The sequence below is a fragment of the Apteryx mantelli genome, chromosome 1 (assembly GCF_036417845.1).
Source record: "Apteryx mantelli isolate bAptMan1 chromosome 1, bAptMan1.hap1, whole genome shotgun sequence".
NCBI lineage: Eukaryota > Metazoa > Chordata > Aves > Apterygiformes > Apterygidae > Apteryx > Apteryx mantelli.
Window position 1 is genome coordinate 5,401,744 of NC_089978.1, and position 19,909 is coordinate 5,421,652.

The 19,909-nt window shown below is 44.4% G+C and overlaps 1 protein-coding gene across 2 annotated transcripts in view; it reads right to left on the reverse strand.

Moving 5' to 3' along the window:
- INTS4 (integrator complex subunit 4) overlaps window positions 1-15,218 on the reverse strand; it is a 35,039-nt gene extending 19,821 nt beyond the window's left edge. For both annotated transcript variants that reach the window (XR_010886620.1, XM_067313089.1), the window contains exons 1-11: window positions 15,144-15,218; window positions 14,291-14,485; window positions 11,671-11,788; window positions 10,628-10,734; window positions 9,863-10,048; window positions 8,080-8,130; window positions 7,358-7,446; window positions 6,968-7,088; window positions 6,389-6,460; window positions 5,160-5,334; window positions 2,155-2,360 (exon numbers count right to left, since the gene is read on the reverse strand). Coding sequence is in view for 1 of the 2 variants with exons in the window: in XM_067313089.1 (XP_067169190.1) it covers window positions 2,155-2,360; window positions 5,160-5,334; window positions 6,389-6,460; window positions 6,968-7,088; window positions 7,358-7,446; window positions 8,080-8,130; window positions 9,863-10,048; window positions 10,628-10,734; window positions 11,671-11,788; window positions 14,291-14,485; window positions 15,144-15,197 (1,374 nt within the window). In the remaining variant the exon portion in view is untranslated. The remainder of the gene's footprint in view (window positions 1-2,154; window positions 2,361-5,159; window positions 5,335-6,388; window positions 6,461-6,967; window positions 7,089-7,357; window positions 7,447-8,079; window positions 8,131-9,862; window positions 10,049-10,627; window positions 10,735-11,670; window positions 11,789-14,290; window positions 14,486-15,143) is intronic.
- Between the last annotated feature and the right edge of the window lie 4,691 nt (window positions 15,219-19,909).

Sequence of the window (19,909 nt, forward strand, 5' to 3'; positions counted from 1 at the left end):
GACACTAATGAAAACCTAAAGGTGCTGGGTAATTCCTAGATGACCAGCAAAACGATCCTGTTTCATGCTCCTCAGAAGCAGCCTACTGTTATTCAACATCTGAAGGTCAACTCAACACAAGCCTTTAACTCGGTCACCAGTCTTCAAAGAGTTTGCACAAGTGCTGAAGACATAAACTAGATTAACAGTGATAGTCCACAGGGTAGAAAGAACTCAACCTGGCGACTGGTTTATAGAGGTATAATAAAAATATAATAAAAAGAAAAACCACACTCTTACAAGTTCAGTCGTTTACTTCATTACGATAATATGGAATGCTTTATGTGCCACTTTTAAAGTCATGTTTTACCCATTTTGTTTACTAGGCAGGAAGATATTGCACAGCAGAGCTTATGCTCTTCAAGCAGTATTTTTAGAAGCGCTGAGGCTGAACTCCAGCTTAAATAATTACATTCCTTCAGCCAAAAAACACCTTGCAGTTTCATATATATGTATTATACTTCCTTGTTATCAGCATTTGTGTGGCATTGCTGGATAGACTGTGAAAATTTGATAGCATACAAGAACTGGATGCATTTCAGTGGGGGATTCATTGTACTTATAACTTGCTAAATATCAACAGCACATTCATCGCTGTCTCGCACAAAAGAAGAGCAAGCAGTCCCCTTGTGAAGGCTCTTAAATGACAGCCAACACATACAAATGATCGAAGGAGGAAAGCACTGCTCAGCCCTTCCTTATTTTGGTGGTGGAAGGGAACACAGGGATAGACACACCATGAGTGAAAAAGAATAGGTACTCTCAGGTCTGGAATGAAATGACCAAGAAAATGCTATATTCTGACTGAGTCGCAAGGACCACAGGAGGGGTAGTATGGAGACAAGAGAGGTAAAAAACTAGAGAGATAGATAGGAGAACAAGTCAACAGAAAATGAGATAAAGAACCATGTGAAAAAAACAGAATCCAGAGCTTCACCCTTGTGAGAAGAGCAAGGAGCAGCTGAGTTAATGCTATTTTTCCAAATCCCTTATTTTGGTACTTGAATATGGATTTTGCTGCTGAAACAGAAAGCAAGTAAGCACCTTTCAGAATCAGACAAACCCAACAGAAACGTGAATCATTCTCACGCTTCAGCGGTCATAATATACAAGATAAATCATCACAGAAGCATAGGACAGAACCCTAAGCTTTTCCAATCTAACTAATGAATGTTTATACCTTAACGCACAGATGCCCTGCTTGAACAAATATAAATCAGGTACACGGAAGTTTGAGACACCTGGAACGAGCTTCTGTGTTTGCAAATTCAGATCACATTCCATAGCATTTGTCACAGACTGATAAAATGGGGCAGTTTGTTCGCTCCTTCCTGGAGCCACTGTTACACAGGATCAAACAAACAGCACGGTAAAAGACAGAAACAGCAGATTTACAGCACAAAGAGAGGCTGGGAAACTCTCCAAAAGATGCAAAGATTTGCTTACCACATACAGGACTGGGGAAAAAAAATAAATTAAAAAAAAAACCACCCCAAACTTCAAGGGCTATAGCTCAATTAGTAAATAAAACAGGCCTGAGGGGAAGCAGTATGGCATAGCACTGTTCATACCACTGAACTCTCTTCCCCTTCCCCAAAACAAGGCAGCCTGGTCCACGATATCCCCCGAATCCTGGCTGAGCATCGCCTGGGAGAGCGCTGGTTGGGAAAAGCCAAAACTACCCTGCAGAGGGTACAGGCAAACAGTCAGAAGAGCGATCTCAGGCCCATGCCTTTAGTCTGTTTGCGCAGAAAAGGTGTAGCCAAGGTGACTGAACAAAGAAAACGAAGAAAATTAAGTTGTATTCAACACAAAGTAATGCAGAGTGCTGGACCAGACAGAAGAGACATGAGGAAACAGCCATTATGCAACAGCACAGTGATGAAGGGCAGACTGTTTGTATCTAATTTTCATGTATTTAAAAAATAATCTGTTGTACTGCAGATTACAAGCTACTGGACGTTAGGATCATTTGGGTGTGCTCAAATAAAAAGGAAAAAAAAAAAAAAAAGTGGACAGTTTCAGCGCAAAGGATGGCCTTGATCAGCATCACATAACTCTAACACCTCAAAAGCAAGCAGGAATGCAACTTTTTTTCCCCAAAGCAGCTCTTACCTCCAAGACGGCCAACACAGTATCCAGCTGGTCTTCTCGCAGCGTGATGTTGTTGGAAATTTTCCTCATCGTGTGTATGGACTGCAGTCTCACCTCCTCAATTTCATCGTTAAACATGTCGACTAAAAAATCTAGGCATTTCTCCGCAAAAGAAGGCGAAGACTGCGCCAGCATGCAGAGGGCCTCCACGGCAGCGATCCGAACCTCTATTAAAAGAGAGGGAGGGAAGCAATGGTTAATACCGTTTGAAGGGCACGCTACCCAACGGCCACAACGCAGAATATTCAAGGGCTGAGCTTAGGATAGGAGTTGCCAAGGAAACTCTGAGGACAAAGGAAGCTAGAGCAGGATCTCAAGTCCTTTCCACAGCAAAGTCTTCAAATCAAAAGCCTCACCTCCGGTAGAGCACGTGTTACTGTTATAAACATATCTACATGGACTTTCAGGTGAAAACAGGCCTCTTACCCACCAATAAATGTTATGCCTTTCATAGCACGTTTTGCAAGTGCAGTTATAACCCTGGTATCTTAAGCAAGCTAATTTAGATAATTAAACTCTACTTGCTTTATTCTTCCTGACATCTTAATTGCTCACAGCATTCTTTGCATTTTTAACTTGCTGTGCAGCACTTTATGAATTGCTGAAAAGCCCTGGAGTGGCGGTATTTCAGCAGTAAACAGAATGAACTTCATCTCTTTCACGACTTCGGATTCCTCAAAAGAAAGGGAAAACATGCCACCTAATTATTAAAACGATGCATAATTTAAGGAAGAAAAGATCAGAAGTGTCCAGAATGTATTTATGCTGTAAAACATTGCAGGAATTTGAAGAATACCCAAATATAACAAGTGTAAGGGGAGATGAGATTTTCTTCCCTACAGCCGTCCACACTAGCTTCCATAATATTTACGTGCTGGGATCATTCATGTGCTGGGATCATAAAAATAAGAATTTGATGTCTTGCAAACATTATTGTTTTAAGCACATTTCTATTTTTCACCCCAATTAGCTCATCTTGAAAACATTTACTTAAACTTGTAAGTTGCTTTTAGGCCTATTGTTCTTAAAGAACATATTCGATTCCCGATGATTCTGATTAAGCAGAAAAACGCAAACACAGCAAGACCCCTGCTTATTCAGTAACAAAGCTTTTGCCACATCTACCAGTCCCCGTGGTCGTTAAGACCGAGGTATTAAAGAGGAAAAACAAATAAACAAAAGAAACATTTCACCAATATTGCCTTCAGAAGCTGGCACGTTAATTTAGATCAAAGTTACAACGTTCCACGTAAGAAATTATGCAGGGCTGCGAGCGAGGAAGAAGATGGCTCAGCAGTACTTAAAAATGCTGCAGCGGAGGGAGAGACAGCTACATTATTGAAAGACCTGTGTATAAACCACATTTATCCATTTCATCGACACATTTCATCGGCACAACAAACCGGAGAACATGGTTCACAGATTAACAGACCTGTTCCAGTGAATAATTTTTATCGTTAAGTCAGAAAGAACCAAAGTTGCATTTTCAAGCTTCGGGGTGAGTTTAGCTATTAGGAAGACACGCTTCGATTTGCAGGAGTCATGGAACAATAAACCAATTTTTACAACACAATTAAAAGAGAGATTTTAGTTATAGTGTTTTTAGACTTTCTAATTTATCATCATCCTTCTAGTAACATTAGAAACAAATTCAGGAGTAACATTTAGAGCTCAGCGTTGTCATGATTCTACACAAATACTAGCTGTTCTCAATAGCCCCATGAAACAGAAGTCTTCAATTTACCCAGAGGAAAGTTGGGCTAGAAAGCCTAAAACACGTATTTTCCTGAGGCCATCAGCATGGCCAGCGCTACGGCCAAACGCGGAGCTCAAGAACGCCTGTATTACACTTTTACGCTCAGAACTTATCCAGGCTCAAAAGAACAGACCCTATATTATATGTTGGAAAGAGACAGCTAGGGCCGAGTCGATCATAGCAAGACCACGAGACACCAGTACAGTAACACTACGTTAACAGGTATATCTGATCCCAGGATGTAGATATTTCCATTAAAGAAGGAGAACTATTGATAACATTGCTAACGACGAAAGCAAGACCTCACCGGAACCTATGTATCCGAAAACATACAGATCCTTTCACCAATTTTCAAGAGTAACGTGTTCTAACTGGCCAAGGGGGGAACTTTTATACCAACGGAGACTAAAGGGGGCTTAGCTTGTTTAGCCCCTTGCAAAATTAGAGCTGTCTATGTATTTACCAGGGGAGCTAGTCCCAGAGAGAAGCAAAACCTATTTAATCTGAAACCTCCCACTAAGAACAAATAGGCATAAGTCAACCATGGATAAGCTTGGGCTGTAAATTAGAAGAAAACTTCTGTTCATTGAAGCTGTCAGATCCCGAAACATTTTGAAAAATGTTCTTTTTGTCCCCGCTAGTTCTAGCTTTTGTTAGGACGGAAGTTGCTATGTTTATGAAAGAAATTATTACTGGACTCCACAGACACGGGTTCCTTGTGGTCTTATGCTTTAAACAACATGAAGTTGTATCAATACATCTCAGCAAATCTGATTTTCCTTCCTCCAGAGAAAACACCAATTTCAAACAACAGCAACTAATGTTTCCAATTTAGGACCACATCCAACTGTTAAATTTAAGTCAATTAAAAAAAAAAAAAATTCCCAGTGGGTTTCTGAACAACATAAGCAACCACTCTTTTTCCCAGACGTTTTACTAAAACTTTACTGTTTGTAGGAAGCTATTTGTATCTGGCTACTCAATGGAGCACTTTGATCCAAAATACTGTACAACATTATAACGTCTTTGAAATAATTGCCAAAAAAAAAGATCACAATGGAACCAACCACTCCGAAATCCACAATTTGTTAAACAAACACCGACCCCCCAAAAACACACACAGTTGCCAAGTGGTCTGTTTCAGAAAAAAAACCATACTAACCAGCACATATATCCTTCTTTAGTCACTGCGCAGTAAGTTAACACTTACCATACATCTCATCTTCCAGGCCATGAACGAAGGCCCCACAAGCTCCCGATTCGATCAAGTTTACGGCGCCTGTGTCGATCTCTTCTTTGGGAGCGTCATCTCCCCATTTTCTGCCACTTGAGAACTCCCCGGAGCTGTAGAGTTCTTTGGCTCGTTCATGTGCAGTGCGCTTCCTCTGTGCAAACAAGTTTTTCAGTTATGATCATGGTATACTTTAAAGATGACCGAACAACACATTAAATGGCTTTTCCCAGATTCAAAACCGGAGGTAGCTAGAGGTTTAGAGACACTGACAGAAGAGAGACGTGAAAATGCTGAGAAAAGCAAATACTACCCTCCCCTTCCATGAAAGTTTCTAATCGCCAATAACTCTTTGTACTCTTAACGTTGGGAAAGGATGACAATTAATACATTTTAATTAACATATCCTTAGACAGCATAAGAACAGCCAAACTGGGTCAGAGCAAAGGCCCCTCCAATAAAGTATCCCACAACTGATCTGCCAAAACAGACGCTACCACTTTGCAGTTCAACTTGTTAAAATGCAGTTATACACCTCAATGACTGTCCATACTACGTAGAGTTAACAGCGTGCAAATGGACACGCGGTATTCATTCAGCACGCTTGCTAATGCATCTTCTTTCCTCCACCCTGTAAAGAAAGCTGTGCAGCACTTTATTTGAAGGATCCTAAAGCATTCCACACAGCAGCCCGCAAAAAACTAGCAGCTCTAGCTTCATCATTATTTTGTAGATAGAGAAACCAAACTTAATACCTTGAGAGGGTCACTTAAGGAATTTTACTGAAAAAAGTTTTGCTCACAGAGCTCAGGCGTCCCAGTCTCTAGCTACCCATGTCTCTTGAAATGTCTACCGGTTAGATCTCGTAGGACACTGCCATAAGCTTCCTCCCAAAACTAGAACGCAATCTTTCCATCCACAATAAATAAAGCTTCCAGCCAAAAGGCTGTCAGGAGAACAAAGAAATGTTTCTCTCTCATCTGTGAAACCTGAATAGCCTGGAGCTGTTTATTGCATGCTCAGCTAATGAAATCTAGAACTAGCAATTGCTTCATTGACTCTAATCCAACAGAAAATCCGTCATCATCAATTAACTCTCGGTAGCCCCGAGGCAAGCTAAACAAACACACTCGGCATTAACATACCTGCTGTGCGATTTTAGTACTCTACACACAGTAAAAAACAAACAAACCCAAATATTTACATACCCTCAGATCTGACATGAGCTTCTTGTCAAGGGTCTGCTCTAAGAAATGGGAGCTAACTTGTTGCATAGAACCCTAAAGAAAAAAAGAAAAAAGAGAAATTGGATTCATCTAAATTACACCATGCATTTCCTGACACACCCCAACACAGGGCCCGATCGTTTCCATACGTTCTAATAGTTTTATATAATGCTCACCACTACTGTACTTCAGAATCTGAAAGAGTTTGCTTAAGATAGTCAGCACATCTTATTTTCCTACTGAGGTTAATGTGGTCTTTCTTGAGTATGTTGGCTTACACGTGCTGTGCTTGAAAAGTAGGTGGAGGGAATTATTAAAAGTACCTTTTCTGTTGGATGCCCAACCCTCTGCCCTCAAAGAATCACTGCAGAGTTCAGCTGAGAAACCTTTTTTTTTTTTTTAAAAAAATAACTGTACCTCTCACATTTTCTCCTTCCCCAAATTTTGGTAGAAATTGATCTAAACGGGTCTTAAATTTCCTCCCATTTCTTTTCAAACATATGCAAAAGGGTAACATAACATGAACTATTCTCAGATACAGAGGAAGAGAACGTCACTCACCAGTAATTTAGCAGCTTGCACTCTAACAACCCAGGAGCCATCACTAACCATGTGACAAATTTTTCCAAATGCATCATCCACCAGGCGAATTTCTTCATTAGAAGAAGGAATCGGGACAATGCTAACACAGAGAAACGTGAATCAACTTGCTGATCTGATGCTATTCAGCACGGCAGGAAGCAAGAAGCAACTATGCTGAATGCCTAGGGACACGCAATGAACATCAGGAACCGAAATTTCATCTAGCTCAGTGCATTCTCATCAGGTATCAGCATTTTGTTACACATCAGCTTTCTAACAGCTACTCCTGAGACTTATCACCACAAAGCTTCTGGGATTAGGACTATTACCTTGCCACCACTTTGAGTCATTTTTCTATAAAGCACATACCTTTCAGGGTACAGTTGACTGAGGACCCAAATTAGCTGAACTGCAGCACTGCGCACTTGCTCATAGTCATCTGCCAGCAGTTTGCAAGCCTGAAAAGAAGATTTCCAGTCAAATATACCCGAAACATCTCCACCAGGGCCATCACTCATCTCCCACAATGGATTTCTGATCCTTACATAAATCAGTTAGGACAGATTATAAATCAAGAAGAACTTGGTCTCCCCTCCTACTCCCCAGTATGTCCAAGTCTGACCAGATAGACTAGTCCTAATGAAGTGAGCTAGGCACATGCAGAAGAACTCCAGAATTGCCTATACTATGTAGGAAGCATGCAGCGTGAACCTGTACTAGAACTGATTTGACACAGCCTTCAGCCCTGCAGCCTCGCCAACGTAACAAACGCAGACTTCTTCAATGAACAAGGGTTTACTCTTTGATGAGACTGCAAGATGACGGCCATAATTATCTAATGCCTTGCCTTTTCTCCAGTTATCTCCCCCAGTAAAGAACATATTCCAATCAAAGTATATGTGTGAGTGCATCTGAGCAAAACAAGATGCAAAACAGATTATTTTCACCACCATAGGGTAACACGGAATATAGCCAAACTGCACACAAAGCACCCCATCTCCATTCAGTGACCTCAATCTCTCCAAGCATGTGTCGCAAAATCTAAAAAGCAATACAGGCAAACAAGTACAAAAACAAGTATGAAGTTTTACCTGACAGTAAATAGTCTGCTGTAATTTTAATCCTCTTTCATGAAGCTGAAGCTGCAGGAAAAAGAAAAAAGAAAGTTTAAAGCGACATAGTTGTATATAGTTTTAAGGGACACAGACTTAGTTTTCATCACTGTTTTTTTCCTGTTATTTGAATAACATTAGTTGCCTGCGTTTCTTGATCGCTGCTGTAATTAAACCATTTCATGATCTTGGCCATGACAAGTATAATCTTCACTTAGGTATAAACTTAATAAACTTCAAAACCACTTCACTTTGCTTAGGAAAATAAGATAACACTGTCTGTGCATTCTCCCAGCGTTCATACAACTTCTTAGTATTTCAACCACAATTGAAAGAAATATAGAAAGCTTAAAAATAATTAATTTACTAACGGTTTCCTAGAAAATCAGAAACTTATTAGAGAAAGACACCAATGAGCCTTCCTACTGAAGGAAATGCAGACTATTCAGTTGGCATACATATAGTGGTAAACTAATGTACACAACTTATCCCACATTTGTTACAATATGCATTTTTACAAGACAGACATACAAGAGCAGCCGTGAGGCAGGGAGCTGAAGGTTTTTGCAAAAAGGCTTACAGAGTTCAGCTTCTCACAACAGAACTTGTTTATTTATTATCACTTCCAAAAATCCGATTTTTTTCTCCAAACTCATGAAATATGGATCTAAATTAGGTGTTGCCAAATTTCTACGGCCTGTAAACCTTTTCAATTGCTGAACCAGAGAATAGCAAAAACTGTCCTACTAAACACAGCTTGTTTCTGTCTGGAATGAGGTAATGTCACAAATCTGACATACAAACCAAATGGATAATATCTGCTTGAACACAGTCAACGAGAAAGGAGACAGTGTTTTTCTGTATCCATTTCTTCAAATTACAACATGCCAATGAGATAGTTTAAGAAAAAAAACTAAACACAGTAGCAAGGAAAATCCTGATCAGGAGTCCTAGAAGTGGTTAGTGATACTGAATTCATTTGGAATACTTTCCTGCTTCGAACTATAGAAAGACTGCAAAATTTCCACTGTAATTGTAAATTTAAGGTCATAAATCTTGCTATGGATCTGGCTGAAGGTCATCATAAGAGTCACCCAAACAGGTTTAAAAAAAAAAATTATACCCCAAAAGAAAAAAAATCAAAATGGAATGAAAATGAAGGATGAGCATAACCTCCAGCAGAGGGAGATCCCAGACAGATGAAAGTGAAATCTGGTCCCCTCAAATATATCCCACCTTTCTTTGAAGTTTAGTAACATTAATCCAAATGCCCTTGCTCACCATTAGGTTATATGGGACGTCGATAGGGAAATTTCTGTAACCCATATACTCACAGGCAACTCATATTAAGCGAAATGCTCAGGTGCATGATCTCTGTCAGCACTTCTGCAAAGCTAAAAGCTTCTACAGGGTCTCCACCTTCTATCCACCTCACATGAAAACCAGTTACTTTCATGAAGAGTTACAGAATAAACAGGACCATGGGGCAAAACAGAAACATTGTTTAAAATAAATAAATAAATAAAATTTCTTTTGGGATTTATCACACAGATTTCCTGCATAAGCAGCTTTTTATTGTGTCTTGGTAGTAGTAGTAGTGGCTTATTGTAATTGTGGTAACCACAACCAATGCTAAATCAAGAAATACAGACTTCTCACTGAAGCAAAGAACTTGCATACGCTCAAAAAAGTCAATAAATGAAAAAGCTTTTTCAGCTATAGCCAAAACAGATATTCACTTCATTATCCAAGCAACATTTACCATGGCTTTTATAGCTGCAGTCCTAACACGAGGGTCCTGGTCATTGAAGTGATCCCCTATTATCTTCTGGACATCTTTGGCAGACTGGCTTTCAGCTTCTTTTGCAACACCTTTTTCCACTGGTCCAAGACAGCCGATTAACTGGAGACACTTATTTCTTACCCCGTGGGAAGAATCTGTCAGATGCTACGGAATGGAAGAGATTAAGAGATACAACTGTATTTTTTATTGTTCTATTGTTCTGTCCCTCAAAGCAAATAGCGAAGACTCCTAGCAGTTAAAAATGTTAGCATTGTAACAGTTTCTTGAAAATTTTTTTAAATATTTTAAATATTGACTTAAAAATTTTTCCTGTGGCAGTGATGAAAGTTTAATTAGAAATAAACTATAGACACATCAGCTTAAACGTTTTTAATTGCTTTTTCCTCAAGAGGAGGCTTTCTGTTAATAAAAGGAGCTATTTATCAAGCAATAGGTTTAGCTGGGTATCTAAACGTCATCTACAAAACACAGAAATGCTTATATAGCATTTAGAGAAAGAGACAATAACTGAGGAAACTCAGAGACATCTCACAAACACCGCTGTCATTTACAGACTCCTTAACCGGACTCGACATCACGCTCATACCATGTGCAGTTTCAGGTTGCTCTTAAATACAGTACTTGAAGCTCTCTCCCAACACAGATTCAATCCAAATTCAACAAGATGCAAGAGCAGAGCCTTGCCATTCAGAAGTATTTGCTTCCTCGGGAAGGCTACGTTACCTTGCAGGCCACCTCCACCAGTCTCATTCTGACAGACGGATTCTCTGTGAGCTTTGTGCCGATGACCAACAGGGTGTCCAGCAGCTGAGCGAGGACTTGGTGAGACTCTGCGAAACAAAACAGCGAAAGGCTGCATAGCTCCAGAGTCCGCAGATACCTCCCAAGGGACAGAACCACAGAATCACTCAGGCTGGAAAGTTCTCCCCAAAGTCGTCTCTTCTCCAGACCAAACAAGCCCGGTTCCCTCAGATTTGCCTCGCGCATCACGTACTCCAGCCCCTGACCACCTCAGTGACGCTCTGCTGAACTCACTCAACCTTATCAACATCTCCCCTGTACTGAGGAGCCCGAAACTGGTTGCAGTATCTCAGATGTGGTCTAAGTGGCACCGAGTAAAAGGGAATAATCACTTCCCTTGATCTACTGGCTACGCCCCTGTTAATGCAGCCCAGTATGCAGTACGCCGTCGCTGCTGACTCACCTTTAGCCTCCTGTTCACCTGGACTAAATTACATTAAAATAAAATTAAACTGCAGCAAGTAAAGTACATAGCTGTAAATATAACCTAAAAAACAAAACCAGACTTCTCACGAAGGCACAAACAGGACAACCTAAGCTTTACCGTCTATCTCCAAAACAAATGATAACAGATGAATGCCTTCTTGCATTAGTTCTGGTGGGCTGGCCTGCAACATCAGAAAAATATTCCACTTCAAACAAGATCCCACTTCCGGCAAGACTGTCCTTTAAGACAGAATACTATAGAAACAACACCTCTCACCTTGTGGTGCAAAAGCACACCATGTCCTCCCCTAAAACAAAGGTATATACAGTAGACAGCTCTGAGGAAAAATTTTCTTATCCTCAGAACATGGTATTTTCTGCCACTGTTCACAAAAGTAGAAAATATGCAGTCTGAGCAATGATTTCCAGTTATACACTTCAGATGTGCGTATCCCTAAGAGCCTTGCCACTGTCCTTGATACTTGAAGTCTACATGATTCTGCCTTGATCCTGAACACGATTTGAAACGTGTGACTTACTCTCATTTTGAAGTGCGTTAATGGCATCATCCATAATGCAGTCCGGGGAAAATCCCGCAGTCTTCGATAACAAACCCAGCAAGGAAGCGATCTTCAATCTCACAGAGGCATCGTTCTCCTGGGATGAAAGCAACTACAGTCATCCTCATTCATTCTTCATTTGAAAAGCACAAAAGACTACACGCAGGTAGGACCCATATGCAATTCAGCACACGGGACTGAATTTTCCTGTCAGTCGGCTTCCTCCCCTATACTTCTACAACTCACCTCATAGAAAATTAACCATATCAGAACGTTTCCGTGGCAGCTTCCAGGACATTTCAAAATAATTATTTTACTAACATCAGCATTCCTCAGAATTGCTTTCATTGTGTTTAAAAATTGATATTTTAAATAATTAGGTTTTCCAGATGCCAGGAAATTCACTGTCATCAATGTTAATTTCTTCCATCTTTTCATTAAAAACTTGAAAAGGAGTTTAGAGATGAACAGAGACTGATGGTCTCTTGACCTTTGCTAAGCATCATGGACTGTGAGCTAAGGGAAACAACTGTTTTGTCTAACAGTGGAGAGGAATCATGTGAATCTGATGAAAAAAAGAAAGAAGCCTAACACAGCAAGCTAAAATGTAAAAGAAACATGTTAGCTGCATACAGCTGCTCATTTAAGCAAAAAATAATAATAATAATAATAAATATATATATATATATAAAAAACTGGTGATAATTACACAAATAAGCTTCACAAATTGGCATTCATTTTAAATTCATTTAAAAAATTAAAGTATTTCAAAGAGTTATTAATTTGAGCACTCGAGATTCATGCACACAACAGCACTTCTGGTCATATCTGGAGGCTCTTTCTTTCATCCTAATGCCACGGATATCTAATATAGGGTTAAAAGGCAAAAAGAAGTTTGGATTCTATACTTAGCTCTGACCAAGCACTTGTGCAGCCTGGAACACAGAGCTGCAGCAATATACAATTACAAATATTATATCTTTCAACAGCGATCAAGAGCTACTTCAGTGTCACACTCTCCATAGTGACAAATACTATATCAGTGGGGAAAAAAAATTCGTTCTAAACCTAGTTGAGAACCATTTTCATTTTTCAGGGCCTAAATTAAGTGCTTTAACAACAGTACCTGCAGCTGGGCTACTTACATCAGTGGAGGATGCAATATAATATGTTTACACACATTACTCTTGTTCTTTTATTAAAAGGACAACCCTCCCCGCGGTACAGATGAAATCACCAATTTCAAAAAGGATGTTTATAAAGGCACTTTTAAGAGTTTTATGAATAAAATCTGCAATTTTATCATTAGCAAGTTACGAACAGCCTGCCCCACAAAAGGGCATTTTCTCCTTCTTTCTCAAGGTTCCTGAGAAGGAAATTAGAGAAACTGATTCTATTACAAATACAACTTCCACTACAGTTAGAGTTTTCAGCGCTAGGTTTTTGAAAGACCAGTTTAAGTGCTGGTTTTCTAGAGATACTAGAAAATGAGTTCTTTAGAAAATGTTTACCTTAAGCAAAATAATGGCAGTTATAGGACTGCAACAATTTTTTAAATCTGACTTCTGTCCACAGACTGTGCACTTGAATATCTGACCTTATTTGTAAGCTTAAGAGTCTTCCTTCTGACACAGGTTACAACACAAACGTCAACAGCATTATTTGATCAGGAACCACAGTTTTATGCATAGAAAGCTATGGAACTACAGCAAGTTAGGTTAAGTTGCATATTCTTGAAGCTTCCAAAAAAAATTAATGATAAATACACAGAAAGCTGTAAAACAGTCTCAACATGCAACCCAAAGCAGGCAAAGCATAGAAAAAAAATAAAATGCAGCTTAGCATTTTAGTGTCAATTCAAAGTAGAGTAGATATAAATGTAAAGAAAGAAAACACAAATAGCACAAGGACATTTAGGAGGAAGCTTTCAGCCTGCAGTGCAGCTTTGTTATCTACAGTGAAGTTTTGATTTAGTACATGAAGGACCAGTGTCTACATACTATGAAGCATACACTACTTCTCCCATTTATTTGTTATTTTGCTGTTAATATTTTTTTTGAGGAAAAGCTGAAAAGTTTTTCAAAAGCGTCATGTTCAAACTGTTTTGTCCACAGCATAAGCAATAGCTAAAAGGTTTCTCCATTGGCAGAGGAAATCAAGAGCAAGGTAAGGAAATGTCAGTTGGAAAGGACTTAGATAGAGTTGGACCAGATTTGGACAGATCGGTGCTCTGGACAATTTCTTGAGATTTCTTTTGCCCTTGTCAGCTTAATCTCAGACTAACTATGAGGGACCATCTGTATGGATAATATAGTTCATGTTCCTGTCACCTGACTCTTGGAACTATTGGCAAAGCTACCAAGCAACACAAACAGCAATCATTTGGGGAAAGGGCTAGTCACTCCCTCTTTCCACACAGGGCTTCCAACAGCCCAAGCCAGACTACAACATTTTTTTAAATATGACTTCTGTCCACAGACAGTGGACAGTTAGTGACCCAGAAACCAGTGGCTCCTTATTCCGCAGCCAACCCCCTCCTTCTAAGTAATGAGATCGGAAAGAGGAGCCCAGAAACGTGTTCAGCTCCCAGCTTCACTACCTTGTAATAATGCTCCAGCAGGATCCTGACCACCCCTTCCACGCTCTCCACCTCCACAGGCTTCCTGGCAAACTGGAGCAGGTACTGCAAGGCATCTGCCGGCGAGGTGGCTTTGCACAGGTCAACGTGGAGCGCTGCCGACTTGCTGGGCTTGGTCAGCCGCAGCTTCTTGGCGGACAGGTCCTCGTGCTGCTGCTGCAGGTGGGGACAGGGAGGTTCAACGACACACAGCAAAACCAAATTCACTCTTTCCCGGAAGAAACGCTGTCCTACTGCCAAGCCAGCCTGCGGCAGCTCTTGTGCCCCCAGCACCGTTGGCCTCTTCCCTCTCCAGCCTGGATAGGGGTGGGGGGAGCAGCATCCCCCCCAACGGGGGCAGCTCCTGTGCTGGCCAGGCAGCTGCTCCCCTCGGGCAAACACGCTTTCCCCTCCCCGCTCCCAGCCTGGAGCGGTTCCTGTCTCCCCCGCTCCCCCCCCTCAGACACCCGCTGGCGCCGCAGAGCAAACGCAGAGCCCACCGCCAGCCCGGGGCGGCCCCTGCCCCCAGCCCGGCACCGAGGTGGCCTCCCCCGGCCCCCGGGGCAACGACCGCTGCCGGTTCCCCCACCCCCGGGCAGCCCGGCCCTCCCCTCCAGGCAGCCCCCGGCCCCCCGAGCCCGGGCAAACACCCCCCCCCCCCCTCAGGCCCCGCCGCTGGGGGGGCGGCGGGAGGCTCCCCCGAGCTAGGCCGCAGGCCGCCAGTGGCCTTCCCGGCCACCCCCGGCTCCCCCGCCGGGCCGCCCCTCGCGAGGCAGCTCCGGGGCTCTTCCCCCCCCCCCCCGGCGCCGAGCCCCGCCGGGCCCCACTGCAGTACCTGGACCACCTTGGTGAACTCCTCGTACACCCGCTTCTTCAGGTGCGCCGCCATGCTGCCCGCCGCCCGCGCCGGCTCGGCCCTCCGCGGCCACCGTACGCGCCGCGCCCGCCTCCCCGGCCTGGAAGAGAAACCACCGAGTTGCCCGGCGTGACGCGGCAAGGGAGTATCCTCGCTGCCAGAGCTGGAGGTCGCGCTCTATGGTCAGGCAGCCGGGGCGCGGGGGAGGGGGGAGAAGCTCCCCGTTGCCATGGGAGCGGCGGCACCGGGAGGCGGCTGGGCCGCGCAATGAGGCCTGCGGGCCCCAGCGCCGTAAACCCCTTTCCCTCAGTTTTTCCCCCCAAAATACCAGCCCTGTAGGGCAGTGGGAGCCCAGCGCCTCTCCCGCTGCGGTCGATGGCAGATGTGGAAAAATGCTAAAACCGGTTTCTTCGGAACGCGCGCAGCCCAAGCCCCTGTCGAGGCTAGACGTCGTCTCGCCCCGTGGCGGCGGGAAGCGGTCTGCTTTTCCCCGAGTTTAGAGACGAAAATACTCGGATCGTCTTTGATAAAACTCTTCACGTTTCCAGTGGCAGCAGTTCCACAGTCGTAGGAAGCTGCTCATTCGGGGCTTTCACTATGCTGCAATCTCGTTTTTTCCTCATATCTAAATTAAATCTCCTTTGTTGGGAATTAACCCAGTTACCCCCTTTATCCACTGTTAGTATATACAAAAACTAATTGATCTCCTCCTCCTTAAAGCAACCTTTGGTCTGTTCGAAGACCTCCTCGGTCCCTCTTTTTCCAGGCTCAGCACAACCAACTATTTTAACCAGGCCTCATAAATCATATTTTCTAAACCTCTTTGCTTTTCTAGACACTGGTTGTGTCAGTTCTTATCAAAATCATAAGTGTGAGAGGTCTCGAAGAGTCTCTCAAAGCAGCACGGCACCGAGGCCGGTGGCACGACTTCTGACTTTCGCCGCTGAGAAATCCGTGCTAGGATGAGCACGTCTTAAACCAAACGTAATCAGGAGTGATTCAAAGCCAATAGCTTAAAGATGAAACCGTGGGGGGTTGGGGTTTTGGGGGGAAGATGTCAGTAAATAAAGCACTTGTGTCATTCAAAGAGTTTTTGAAGTACATTTATTTAACAACCCAGAGATTATTGACCTCATCTGGAAGAAAACCGTGTTTTGAGAAGAAAAGGGAATAGAACCATAATCTAGACTAGCCATAATGATTTTCAGATATCCTCAGACTGATTAAAAACAAGCAAACAGCCAGCAGCATCCGAGAAGCAGAGCAGGAGATAGACAAGGTATTCTCGGAGAGTGTACAGCTCCAGGAGTCCCAACCCCCTGCAGCAGTGGAGTTGCCAGAGGGCTCTGTGTCGTGTGAAACGGTACATCATAACATCACAGAAGAAGGCTGGAAACTGGTCACTGCTCGTGGGAGGAGAAAGGCTCCTACTCCTCCTGAAGACCTGAAGCTGAAGAACAGGTTTAGTGCCCTCCAGGATGAGGAGGAGATGGGCCTGGCTGCCAGGGAAGTACCTGGGACAACAGACCCTGTGCCCTGCCGGAACACCCGGAAAAAGCGGCGGGTGATTGTTGTGGGGGACTCCCTGCTGCAGGGGATGGAGGCATCTATCTGCCGACCTGACCTCTTGTCTAGAGAGGTTTGTGGCCTGCCAGGGGCTCGTGTGAGAGATGTCATGCAAAGACTGCCAAGGCTTGTCCACGCTTCGGACTATTACCCACTGCTGCTCTTTCATGTGGGCGCCAATGACACCAAGGGCAAACTGGAGACCATCAAGCAGGATTTCAGAGCTCTGGGGATGGTGGTCAAGGGTCTGGGAGCCCAGGTCATCTTCTCCTCAATCCTGCCAGTGAGGGGGATGGATGAGAGGAGGAGGAGACGGACTTTCCAGGTTAACGACTGGCTGCGCCGCTGGTGTTGGCAACAGGGTTTTGGTTTCTATGACCATGGGACCCTGTTTGAAGATCGACAACTGCTGGGGAGAGATGGGATCCACCTCACGAGGCGGGGCACGTGGGTCTTTGCCAACAGGTTGGCCAACCTGGTAAGGAGGGCTTTAAACTAGGAAAGATGGGGGAAGGGGAGAGTTATAGTGACAGGGTAGTTGGCAAAAGACTGCTCAAGTCAGGATGCCTCCAGCAGGTGCATGCAGCCAGGGAAGTGCGCATGGGATGTGGCTATGGAGGACCCTCTTGTACCCCTCCTGGGAAACCTGCATGCTCGATCACCTCCCTGAAATGCCTGTACACCAATGCACGCAGCTTGGGGAACAAACAGGAAGAACTAGAGATATGTGTGCGGTCGCAGGGCCATGATCTTATTGCCATTACAGAGACATGGTGGGATAGCTCGCATGACTGCAGTGCTGTCATGGATGGCTACGTGCTTTTTAGGAAAGACAGGCCAGGAAAGCGAGGTGGTGGAGTTGCTCTTTATGTGAGAGAGCAACTGGAATGTATGGAGCTGTGCCTAGGGGTGGATGAAGAGCGAGTCGAGAGCTTATGGGTAAGGATCAAAGGGCAGGCTAACAGAGGTGACACTGTTGTGGGTGTTTACTACAGGCCACCTGATCAGGAAGAGGAAGTCGATGAGGCCTTCTACAGACAGCTGGAAGTAGCCTCACGATCCCAGGCCCTGGTTCTCATGGGTGACTTCAACCACCCCGATATCTGCTGGAAAGACAACACAGCTAGGCACAAACAGTCCTGGAGGTTCCTGCAGAGCATTGGTGACAACTTCTTGACACAGGTGGTGGAGGAGCCAACAAGGAGAGGTGTGCTGCTGGACCTCGTACTAACAAACAAAGAAGGACTGGTGGAAGATGTGAAGGTTGGGGGCTGCCTTGGCTGCAGTGACCATGAGATGGTGGAGTTCAGGATCCTGCGAGGAGGCAGCAGGGCACCAAGTAGGATCGCAACCCTGGACTTCAGGAGAGCAAACTTTGACCTCTTCAGGGACCTACTTGGAGGAATCCCATGGGTGAGGGCCCTAGAAGGAAGGAGTGTTCAAGAGAGCTGGTTAATATTCAAACATCACTTCCTCCAGGCTCAAGAGCGGTGCATCCCTATGAGTAGGAAGTCAAGCAAAGGAGGCAGGAGACCTGCATGGATGAGCAAGGAGCTCCTGGCAAAACTCAACCAGAAGAAGGAAGTATACAGAAAGTGGAAAGGGGGACAGGCCACTTGGGAGGAATATAGGAATGTTGTCAGAGTATGCAGGGATGCAACGAGGAAGGCTAAGGCCCGTTTGGAATTAAATCTGGCTAGAGATGTCAAGGACAGCAAGAAGGGCTTCTTCAAATACATCAGCAGTAAGAGGAAGAGTAGGGAAAATGTGGGCCCTTTGCTGAATGGGGTGGGTGCCCTGGTGACGAAGGATGCAGAGAAGGCAGAGTTACTGAATGCCGCCTTTGCTTCAGTCTTTCCTGCTCAGGCCAGCCCTCAGGAACCCCTGATCCTGGAGGCAAGAGAGAAAGTCTGGAGAGAGGAAGACTTTCCCTTGGTGGAGGAGGAGTGGGTTAGAGATCATTTAAGCAAACTTGACACCCACAAATCCATGGGCCCTGATGGGATGCACCCACGAGTGCCGAGGGAGCTGGTGGACATTATTGCTAAGCCACTCTCCATCATCTTTGAAAGGTCATGGAGAAGAGGAGAGGTGCCCGAGGACTGGAAGAAAGCCAATGTCACGCCAGTCTTCCAAAAGGGCAAGAAGGAGGACCCAGGGAACTACAGGCCAGTCAGCCTCACCTCCATCCCTGGAAAGGTGATGGAGCAGCTCATCCTGGAAGCCATCTCCAAGCATGTGGAGGAAAAGAAGGTGATCAGGAGTAGTCAGCATGGCTTCAGCAAGGGGAAATCATGCCTAACCAATCTGATAGCCTTCTATGATGGAATGACTGGCTGGGTAGATGAGGGGAGAGCAGTGGATGTTGTCTACCTAGACTTCAGCAAGGCTTTTGACACTGTCTCCCATAGCATCCTCATAGACAAGCTCAGGAAGTGTGGGTTAGATGAGTGGGCAGTGAGGTGGATTGAGAACTGGCTGAATGGCAGAGCTCAGAGAGTTGTGATCAGTGGCACAGAGTCTAGTTGGAGGCCTGTAGCTAGCGGTGTCCCCCAGGGGTCAGTCCTGGGTCCAGTCTTGTTCAACTTCTTCATCAATGACCTGGATGAAGGCACAGAGTGCACCCTCAGCAAGTTTGCTGATGATACAAAACTGGGAGGAGTGGCTGATACGCCAGAGGGCTGTGCTGCCATTCAAAGAGACTTGGACAGGCTGGAGAGGTGGGCAGAGAGGAACCTCAGGAAGTTCAACAAAGGGAAGTGCAGGGTCCTGCACCTGGGGAGGAATAACCCCATGCACCAGTACAGGTTGGGGGTTGACCTGCTGGAAAGCAGCTCTGCAGAGAAGGACCTGGGAGTGCTGGTGGACACCAAGTTAAGCATGAGGCAGCAATGTGCCCTTGTGGCCAAGAAGGCCAATGGTATCCTGGGGTGCATCAGGAAGAGTGTTGCCAGCAGGTCGAGGGAGGTGATTCTCCCCCTCGACTCAGCCCTGGTGAGGTCCCAGCTGGAGTACTGCGTCCAGTTCTGGGCTCCCCAGTACAAGAGGGATGTGGCACTACTGGAGCAAGTCCAGCGGAGGGCTACAAAGATGATTAGGGGACTGGAGCATCTCTCTTATGAGGAAAGTCTGAGAGAGCTGGGCCTGTTTAGCTTGGAGAAGAGAAGGCTGAGAGGAGA